This window comes from Mustela lutreola, chromosome 14 (assembly GCF_030435805.1).
Source record: "Mustela lutreola isolate mMusLut2 chromosome 14, mMusLut2.pri, whole genome shotgun sequence".
NCBI classification, from domain to species: domain Eukaryota; kingdom Metazoa; phylum Chordata; class Mammalia; order Carnivora; family Mustelidae; genus Mustela; species Mustela lutreola.
Window position 1 is genome coordinate 38377926 of NC_081303.1, and position 10869 is coordinate 38388794.

General features: G+C 48.4%; 1 protein-coding gene across 1 annotated transcript; it reads right to left on the reverse strand.

Moving 5' to 3' along the window:
- Positions 1 to 8666: 8666 nt before the first annotated feature.
- On the reverse strand, positions 8667 to 10655 carry LOC131814926 (coiled-coil domain-containing protein 185-like). Its single transcript, XM_059146401.1, is given in 2 exon segments — positions 8667 to 10168; positions 10171 to 10655. Coding segments are annotated over 2 exon segments (1818 nt in total). The 5' UTR covers positions 10604 to 10655; the 3' UTR covers positions 8667 to 8783.
- Between the last annotated feature and the right edge of the window lie 214 nt (positions 10656 to 10869).

The following is a 10869-nucleotide window of genomic DNA, read 5'->3' on the forward strand; positions in this document are numbered from 1 at the left end:
CTGAAACTCCTTTAAGCCAATTCAATTCTGTGGTCAGTTTTCTAAATTGTACCGTCTTTGTTTCCACATTTTTGTATTTTTTTTCAATTTTAAGACATTCTTTGCATTCAGACTATTTGCATTTATCTTTTGGTATGTTTTTGACAGTATCAGATGTGACCAATGTCAGCCTCTCTGCTCCTGTGGGCTTCCCCTTATGGGAATTATTTCTGCCAGGTTCAATTTCTGTAGGCCAAATCCTACAGATCTAAGCATTGTAAAGAAAATCTGGTTCTATCATTTAATTTTTGTCTTGATAGCTGTTTCTATTTGCAGTTTGAGGCACTGTTGAGCTCACTTCGTGTTAATTTCTACTAAATCTTGTTATCCTGAGGTCAATTTTTGAAGTTCCATTGTTACTAACAAAAATGCTACTTTTTCCAGCGATAAACAATGTGAGTTTTACTTTGCTTTGAGAAACCTTTTGAGATCATTGTAGATTCATGTTCAGTTTTAAGAATGCATGCAGAGATATCCTGGGTCTCTTTGCTCAGAGTCTCCTGATGACGACATCTCACAAACTATGGTATATTGTCCCGTGTCCCCCATCTCTGCCCCAGAACACTACACCAAGTTGGTCAAAAGACAGTATGTTTTCATCACAGAAGGCCCTTTCGGGCTGCCTTTCATGGGCACGTGTACTCTGCTCCGTCTGGACCCTACTCTGCCCACCCTGTCTGCAATTCCATCCTTTCCATCACGTTCTAGATGGAATCACACACCATGTATGTAACCATCCCTCAGAGCACTTCTCTGGATGTTCGTCCGAGTTGTGTGTGTCCATAGCTGGTTCCTTTTCATTGCTGAGGGGTGACTGGTGGGGGAGGTTTGTTTATCTGCTGAGCTATCAAAGGACATCTGGGTTAGCCCAGCTCAGGGCCAGTGTGAACACAGCTGTTGGGAACATCCAGGAATAGGTTTCTCTATGAACTAAGCCTTCATTTCTCTGGAAGAGATGCCAGGAGTGCCAACACCAGGCCACGTGGTGGTGACATGTCTAGTATCTGAAGAAACTGCCAAACTGGTTTCCGGAGAGGCTGTTCCCCTTACAATCCCACGCAGCCTCTGAGAGATCTGGTTTCTCCACCTTTCATGGGGTCGCTATGTCTGACGTCAGCCCTTCTGATAGCTGAACAGTGATAGCCTGTTGTGGTTTCAAATTGCATTTTCTCATTCCATAACTCGTCATTTCATTCTTAACAGATTCTTTCTGGCCAAGCTTTGAATTTTGATGAGGCCCAACTTATGTTTTTCTTTTACAGAAGGTGTTTCTGGTGCCAAGGCTAATAACTCTGCTTAACCTTCAAGTCTGAAGATTTTCTCCAAGTTCTTCCCTAAAACATTTTACAGTATTACAATTTACATTTAAGTCTATGATTCATTTTGAGGTAATTTTGTGTAAGATGTGACCCTTGGGCTGAAGGTCTTCTCTCTGTCTCTGTATCTGTCTGTGTGTCTCTCCCTCTCTCTGTCTGCCTGTGGATATCCACTTGTTCCAGAAATGTTGTGTTGAATTGGCTGTCTTCCTTCACTGAATCATGTTCGCATCTCTGTCAAAAAACACCATTAGATGTATTTGTGCCGGCCTGTTTTTGGTGTCTCTACTCTGTTCTGCTGAGGAGTGAAACCTATCCCCTCAGCAATATCGCAGGGTCCTGATTCTGGGTCCCAAGGTATAAGGTTGGGTAGACCGATCCTCTCACTGCATTCCCTGTTGGGAAATTGAGGTGTTATGTGCACATTTGAGACTAGCCTTGTCCAGATCTACAAACAAACCTACCTGGGATTGTGGTGGGAACCGCAAGCAATCTGTGAGTTTGGGGAGAATTAACATCTTTATTCTGTTGAGGCTTCTGGTCGACGGACAGTATGGCCTCCTGCTTATGTCAGTCTTTAATTTCTTTCATCCACATTTTGTGGTTTTTAGCAGACAAGTCTTACACAGGTCTTGTTTGATTTATGTCTAAGTAAACCTAGATGTGAATGGTGTCGTAGTTTAGGCAGCTGTGAATGGTATCCTATTTTTTTTTTTTTTTTTATTTCAACAACCATGTGTTCGCTGATAGTATATAGAAAGACAGTGGTTTGGGGCGTCTGGGTGGCTCAGTGGATTAAAGCCTCTGCCTTCGGCTCGGGTCATGATCCCAGGGTCCTGGGATCGAGCCCCGCCTCAGGCTCTCTGCTCATGGGGGTGCCTGCTTCCCCCTCTCTCTCTGCCTACTTGTCATCTGTCTGTCAAATAAATAAAATCTTTAAAAAAAAAAAAAAGAAAAAGAAAGACCGTGGCTTTTGTATGTTGATCTTTTATTCTGTGACCTTGCTGAACCCACTTATTAGAAGATTTGTGCGTATTCCTTGGGGTTGTCACCCAGACCACCCTCTCATCCGCAGCTTGGTGTTATCTCTTCTGTTCTAATCTTATCTCTGATTTCCTTCCCCCACCCAGCCCTAGAACAGGCATCCTTCCTTGCTTCGGATCTGGGACACAGCATTCTTCTCTCACTGGTGGCTGTAACGTTTGCAGAATAATTTTTGGAGATGCTCTTTATTGAGCGGAGGAGTTTCCCTTTATTTTTCTGAAAGGATTACTCATGAACGGGTGTTGAATTTTGTTAAGTGCTTTTTCCGTATCTGTTGATATGTTCTTGTGATTTTCCTTCTTCAGCCTGTTAAATACGTGTTATTGATATGGTGACTGTTTTAAAGAATGGATGAGCCTTGAATTCTTGGAATAAATCCCACGTCCTTGTGGCATGTGATTTGCTGATGTTTTCTTAGGGACTTTTATGTCTACATTCACGAGACACATCCTTTTGCGGTTTTTGGTTTGCTTCGTTCTATCCTTGTCTGGTTGGGTATCATAGTACCACTATCTTCTGGATACGAACCAGGAAGGGGTCCTTCCTCTTTTATTGTCTGTGAGAGGCTGTGCAGAGTTGGTGTCAGCTCTCTTAAGTGTTTGTGAAATTCTTTCTTTCTTTCTTTCTTTCTTTTTTTTTTTTGAAGATTTTAATTTATTTCAGAGAGAGGGTGAGAAAGAGAGAGAGAGAGAGTGAGTACATGGCGGGGGGCAGGGGCAGAGGGAGAGGGACAGACTCTGAGCTGAGCACAGAGCTGGCCCCAGACTCAACACCACAACCCGGAGACCACGGCCTGAGCCCAAACCAAGGCAGATGCTCAGCCCACTGAGCCACCTGGGCGCCCCTAAGTATTGGTGAAATCCTTGGCCTGGAAATTTGGGGGGAGGATTTTTTAAATTATGAATTTAATTTTATTTGCTGTTATGGACAGTTTAAGTGATCTATTTTGTCTTGGGTGAGTTGTGGTAGTTTGTGTCTGTGGAGGACTTGGTCCATTTATCTAAGTTCTCAAATTTACATGTATACAGTTGTCCCCCGTTATTACCCTTCTGACGTCTTTAGGGTCTGTAGTGATATTGCGGTTTCATTTATGATGTGGAATCTGTGTCTTCTCTTTTTTATCAGTCAGTAGAGGTTTGTCCATTTCATCTAACTTTTCAAAAATCTGTTTTTGTTTTTGTTTTTAGTTTAATTGATTTCTGCTTTTTGTTATTTTATTCTTGCTTTGAGTGTACTTTGCTTTTTTCTAGATGCTTGAGGTGGGAGCTTAGATAACTAATTTGAGAGTTTCTCTTGTATTAAAACATAGCCACTATTTTGAAAATATTTTCTTCTAGTCTGTGGCTTGTTTTCTCATTCTTTTGATCAATAATTTTTTTCTCTTTAGGGCGCCTGGGTGACCCAGTAGGTTAAGCATCTGACTTTGGCTCAAGTCCTGATTTCCAGGGTCCTGAGATTGAGCCCTGCAGCAGGCTCCCTGCTCAGCAGGGAGTCTGCTTCTCCCTTCCCCCACTCCTGCTCTTATGCTCTTTCTCTCTCAAATAAATAAAATCTTTTATTTTTTTAAATTTTTAATTATTTTTTAAAAAAGATTTTATTTATTTATTTGACAGACAGAGATCACAAGTAGGCAGAGAGGCAGGCAGAGAGAGAGGAAGAAGCAGGCTCCCCAGTGAGCAGAGAGCCCAATGCGGAGCTCAATCCCAGGACCCTGAGATCATGACCTGAGTGAAGGCAGAGGCTTTAACCCACTGAGCCACCCAGGTGCCCCAATAAATAAAATATTTTAAAAGAAGAATTTTTTCTTTTTTTCAATTTTAGAAATTTGACTAATGAAAGGGCCTATTTAGCCAGAGCAGCTCCATCCTGACCCTGCCTCTCCCCCTTCAGGGAACTTACTTAAAAACAAGTCCCAGAAACCAGTCCCAGGTAACAAAGCACAAAAACAAGGGTGGGTCAGGCCAGATGGAGTTATCCAATCGGTGGTGTCTGTCTCTCTAGCTACCAAGGAGTATGGGCCCTGCCCTTTGGGCGCCAATTCTGACCAAGATGATAGGCGAGTTCAAATATATACTATAGGGTAAATTGTAATTAAATTGGTCACTTATGTGTGACCTAGCAGGACTGTGTAGCTTCCTCTGTGTTACAATCTCATTGGTCACTGTGCGTGGCCAGGCCCAACCACATGGCCTTTGCCCTTAAAAGCTAGTCTGTAAAGAAGAGAGAGGTCACCTCTTTGCAAGGGATGGCCCTGGCCGGTCAGTTTGATTCTTGATGCTTGGCGCGAAATAAAGCTTTGCCTGACCTTCACTTTATATCAGTCTCACTCCTTTGACCATGGACCCAACAGACGAAGATGAGTTTCTATGCATTTCTGGGGGTTTACCCTTTTTTGGGGTTCACACAACATCTGGAATATGTAAGGTTAGTTCGTTTACCAAGTTTGTAAATTTTTCAAGCCATTATTTCCTTGAGCCCTGCCTGCTTTCTCCTCCCTTCCTGCCGTGACACTAGATCTTTTGTTATAGGCCCACAAGTCCACAAGACCTTCCCCCCTCCCCTCCCCCTGCCTTGGCAAATTTTTTTATTTCTCAGATTGGGTGGTTTTGTTTTCCTTTCTGCTGTGGAGCCCATCCACTTAGCTTTTTATTTTTGTTGCTGTGTTTTCCAGCTATAAACTTTCCATTTGGTGATTCTTTATACCTTTCATTTCTTTGCTGAGACTTTCTCTTTGCCAAGACTTAGTTTTTTTTTTTTTTTTTTTAAGGTGTTTCAAGTGTGTTCATAATTGTTTACAGAAGAACTTTTATTGTATCTGCTGTAGAATCTTTAGCGATTTCTCCCACTTGTTGTCCCCATGTTGTCTTTTTCATTCAATTTGAAATATTCTTGGTTCTTGGTATGACAAGTGATTTTCAGTTGAAATCTGGTCATTCTGAGTTTCATAAGACTAGATCTTATTTAAACCTTCTGTCTTATCTGTTTTCCTCTCTCACTGCTCCAGGAGGAGGGAGGTTGAGGCCTCATTAATGCCAGGAGGAGGGAGAAGTCGAGTTTCCCAGCCAGGCTCCACTGCCACCTGTGGTGTGTGGGGGGGTTCCTCATCACTGCTGGGGGAGGGTGGGAGTGCTCACTCCCCTTGAGGCCTCATGGATACTCCCTGATGGATGGATGGTGACAAAACTTCTCACTGTTCACTAGCCTTTTCTGACAGCACCTGGCAGGAGGAGGGAGGGGCACCCTGTTACTGCATGGGGGTGGTGATGGTGGTGGTGGTGGGTAGTCATGGTGATCACGGGCATGGGGGTGGGTGGTCGTGGTGACTGTGGTGGAGGTGGCAGTGAGTGAGGGTGGGTGGGTGGGTGTGGGGGTTGGAAGTCTCAGCTCCCTGTTTGGTCTGCACTGGCACCGGGGAACTGTGATGGCAGAGGTCTTTTTTGGCATGGATAGGGGTGGGGGCCACTGGGTTTGCTGTGGTATTTGGCTGGAGTAGAGCTACTGTCTGAAAGTTTTCTGTCTTATTAGGCTGCCCTTTTCCTCATTTGGCTAGGGATCAGGAGACTTGTCGGTGCTTCTGGGTTGCCTGCTTCTTCCGCTCCAGGTCTGGGATACATGCGGTAGAACGGAACCCAGGGCATTCACGCTATACAGTTCCTCAGGTCCTGAGTCCATGGCCTGTCGGCCTTCTTTCCACGTTCAGACTCTGCCGGTGTTTGTTTCACAGATGATTTTCAGGGTATATATGTATCTGGGTAATAAATAAATACATTTATTTATTGAGGTTGTAATAGGGAAAAGTAAGTATATTCCATCTTCTGTCAGTCTGATTTTATACTGATTATTGTTTCCAATCACATTCACCAACAACTGACTAAAAGAATGACAGTATGCATTTCTTTCTTGGAGGAGAGCGCAGAGAATATTAGTGGCATAAAATCATAGGATAGGGATGTGGGGTTAAAACAACCTGCTTGGGGCACCTGGGTGGCTCAGTGGTTTAAGCCTCTGCCTTCAGCTCAGGTCATGATTTCAAGGTCCTGGGATTGAGGCCCGCATCAGGCTCTCTGCTCAGTGGAGAGCCTGCCTCTCTGCCTCTCTGCCTACTTGTGATCTTTGTCAAATAAATAAATAAACTCTTAAAAACAAAACAAAACAGCCTGCTTGACTGTCTCCCTGACTGTATATTGACCACTGTGGTGAGCATGGGTATGATATCTTGGACAGTGACCCTGGACTTGTAGCAGAGAGTGGAGCTTGGAAGCCATGAACTGAATCGCGGAATGGATGAGCCCCACCCAGCCCAATATTTGCGTGCTCCATGCAGACCATCTGTCTGGGAAGGGTGACGTCAGGGCCAGCAGCCCAGGTGCCCCACATCTCACAGAGGAGGAAGAATGGAAACGAGGCTCAGAGACACCAATCAGGGTCTGATGAATGGGGGTTGAGACAGGGAAAGAGGAACTCACATATATTACCAAGAATAAAATGCAACATTTGACTGACACTGTCTGCATTGGGCTCTGGGCACTGCTCTGAGCGGCTTATGCTGATTATCTACTCGTCTCTCCCAAGTACGAATTATAACTTTGTTTTACAGATGAGCAAGCTGAGGCTCAGGAAAGGTAACTTCCTCCACAGATCAGCCCCATCAAGAGGAGGAGTTAGATTTGCAGGAAGTCTGAAGCATCCTGCACTGTCCCACAATGCCGGGAATGCATGCAGCATGTGGCTGCAACAGTAGATTAACTTGAGGGAAGAGGAGAGAGTAGGTGGAAATTGAAGCAAAATATAGGAGCATTTTTTAAGCAAAGGAGGAAGGGCCTGATGAGGCCTCACTGGGGGTTCCGAGGGCAGGGGAAAGGACACGAAAAAGGGAGAAGGTCCCGCCCCCACTACATGAGAATATGGGTGCTTGGGTGACCCCATCTGTGGAGGGACCAACTCTTGATTTTGACTCACATCATGATCTCAGGGTTGTGGGGTTGAGCCCTGCCTTGTGCACCAAACTCAGCGAGGGTCTGCTTGTCCATCCCCCACTCCCACGCTCTCTCAAATAAATAATAAATTTTTTAAAAAGTGAGAATGTGAGTCTCATCATGATCTCTGATCAAAATCCTGACCAAATTATCTTTTATGTCATTTCAAAAAATCCTAGTAAGACAATCAGGCTTATTCGTTCTCTCTTTTCAAAAGATAAATTTACATTTGAAGAAAAACCTGGCTAATTTTTCGACAGAAGCTTTACAACGTGATGGGTTAAGTCCTACTCAGCTTGTGGCTCCTTAATTTGAAAATGCCATGCTCCTGAATCATGCTGAGTCATTCATTCAGGGCTGGTGAGGTCAATTAGATACCATGTGGGAAGAACAGATGACATCATCTACCTCCTTCAGGAGGGACAGAAGAGAAATAGATTCCAACTGAATTTTGTTCCAAAAGACTGGATAGGACTGAGCAAAGAGGAGCAGTGTGCAAAGAATCAGAGCAGAAGATTCCAGCGAGCTCTTGGATGACGGAGCAGTATCATCCAAAACATGTCACAGAACACCAGTTTCATGGAGTGATCCGAGGAAAAAAGGGGTTCGCGGTTTGTGTAAAACTCTAGGTTCAACAATTAAATTTCTTTACTGCAGGCCTTCTCAGAGCCTTTAAAACTTTCAGGTGCATTATAAACACCTGAGGGGATGTAGTATGCACTTGTTTACCGAAATCTACCCCCCACTCACCCATTCACACAATCTCTTTTCTATCTTGGAGATTGCTCTGTCTAGTACCTCACATCTCACCTTACATTGATTATTTTATTTGTCATCTCTCAAAGCATCCCTTGGAAATACCAATTAGAATTTGTAAGTTCTGGGACAGGAAGAGACTTATGACCCAGAACTGAATTCCCTCCTGCAGACTTTAGTTCTTCAAAAATGGGCCTGGAGGTGCCTGGGTGGCTTAGTCCTTAAGAGTCTGTCTTGGGCTCAGCTCATGATCCCAGGGTCCTGAGATCAAGCCCAGATATCGTTCTCCTTCCTCAGCCAGGAGCTGGCTTCTCCCTCTCCCACACCCCTGCTTGTGTTCCTTCTCTCGTCTTTGTCAAATAAATAAAATCTTAAAAAGAAAAATGCGCCTGATGTGTGCTCCCAAGGTTACTGAAGAGCTAATATTTTCTATTTAAATGAAACTTTGATCACAAGTCATTTTCTTAAAACCCCCAAATTTCTATCCCCAACCCTCTCAGCTCCCCACATGAATCAATGAACTAGTTCATGAGAGGAACGTGCAGCTATTTTATATACTTTTTCAAATCAGTGTTCAGTTATAATCAGATTATAGAGGGCATCCATTGCCCCCGTCTCCCTCACCCCCGTGCGGTTCACTGGCGACTGGCTCTCAGCAGCCCGGTGTCCCGGCCCCGCGCTGGGTCTCGCGCGCCCTCCGGTCCAGGAAGCTGCTGGCCAGCGCGCGGGCGTGGTCTCTTCTGGAGGCTCTGGAGATCTTCTGGAACTCCTCGAAGGTGGCATCTTTTTCCCAGGAGATCTGCTCCATCCTCTGCTCCTTTTTCCGGATGGCCTCCTTGATGCCAGCGATGTGGCACTTCTCCTCCTTCTCGGCTTTCAGCTTCAGGATGTGATGGTTCTTCTCTCGCAGGACGCTGAGCTCGTGGATGTGCTGCACCTTGTCCCTGATGTCCTTCTGGACGTTGCTCCTGGCCTGCTGCCCCTTCTGCTCCGCCAGCTCCGCCAGCAGCCGCTTGTGCATGCGCGTCTGCTCCTCCGCGGCCTGTGCGCACCGCCGCACCTGCTGCAGCCGCTCCTCCGGCTTCTGCGACCTGTCCCTCAGCTCCCTCGGGCGCTCGTGCAGCAGGCCCTGCAGGATCTCCTGGGGCCGCTGGGAGCTCTGCTCCAGGGACAGCTTCCTCAGGAGCTCCTCAGCCTTGGCCTGGCAGTCCAGCAGGACCTTCCGGGCCTGGTAGTTGACGAGGGAACTGAGGTTGGTCTCCTGGACCTTTTTCTGGGGCTCCGCGGTGGGCAGGTTCTTCCGGTGAGAGCCCTGCTCCAGCTTCTCCTGCAGCTTCGGGCAGTCCTGCTCTCGCAGGCCCTGCACCATCCTCTCCGGCTCCTGCAAGAGCAGCTCTCGGGTCCTCCTCCGGGGCGTAGGCTCTGGCTCTGCCACCTCCCGGGCTCGCTCCGGTTTCTCCTGCAGCGCCCTGCCCGCATGCTCTGCAGACCGGGGAGCGCTCCTGGTTTTGCCGTCCCGCCGTCGGACACGCTGCTCCTTTTGCCGCCACTGCTCCTGGCTCTCCTGCAGAAGCAGCTTGCGCTCCCTCTCCAAGGTTATCTGCACCTTCTGGTCTGAGCGCTTCAGCTCCTCCCAGGCCACCGCCGCCTGCTGCTGCAGCTCCCGCATCCTCTGGGCCTTCTGGAGCCGGGTCAGCACTAGGGCCACGATCTTCTGGTTCCTGGAGGGCATGACTGCCTCCTCCAGCTTGCTCTTGAGCATCTGGGCGTGCGGGCTCTGAATCTCTTTGCTGGACACTGAAGGCTGGGAGAGTTGGCTGGCTAACGACTCTAGCAGATCACTGCTGTCCTTCTTATGGGTGCACACGTACGCCTACGCCCTGAATTCTTGAGATGGCACGGAAGACTTCTCTGAAGGAGCCGAGGACAGGGACCAGTGACCTGGACCCCTGCACAGCGGCACCGCCCACTGGTCTCCACTCTGCGCCTTCTCCACTCCAAAGATCCCGCTCAGGGGGGTGTATGCTCCCTGGGGTAAGGCGAGGGCGTGTCTCCCTGGGCCGGAGGGCTGTGCTGGTGGGGCTGCCGACGCCAGACTGGGCTGTGCGCGCCGCCTCCAGGGTGAGGCTTGGGCCCTGGCTCGCCCCAGACGTCCTCTAGGTGCCGGCCTCGGGGCTTGGGCCTCCTGGTGCGGTCTGGGGGCCTCGTGGCCACGTCGGTCAGGCTGCGGCTTTCCCTTGACGAGTGGGAGCACCGGCGCCGGCGAGGCCCCGCGATGGGCGCGCAGCGCGGGTAGGGCCAGGGCGCTGCAACCTCGTTCACCTCGCCCGGGGTCGTGGCCCCCGAGCCCAAGCACCGCTCAGTACACGCTCCGGGCCCACGCAGCCGCGCAGCCGACGTGCGCTTCCCGCCGGTGGCCAGGACGCAGCGCCGGGAGAAGCGGCCCAAGACCTCCATGCTCGTGCCTGGCATGTGAGCTAGGGCCCCGGGCTCGCGGTGCTGGGACCTCCCCCAACCCCACCCACCGCCCTCCGACTCCCCCCCCCCCCCCCGGCCCCCGGGGTCCACGCCTGTGACTGCTCTGCTCACTTCACAATGCTGCTCTACGACTGGCCTTCCGGCACCTGCGTGGCCAGGGGGAGGGGACTGCAGGAATCAGGGGCCCCAAAAGCTGAGGGGGCACTAGGACCTCCCAGTATTTCAGGCAGGAATTGACCTCGCATTTGTATACTTTCAAG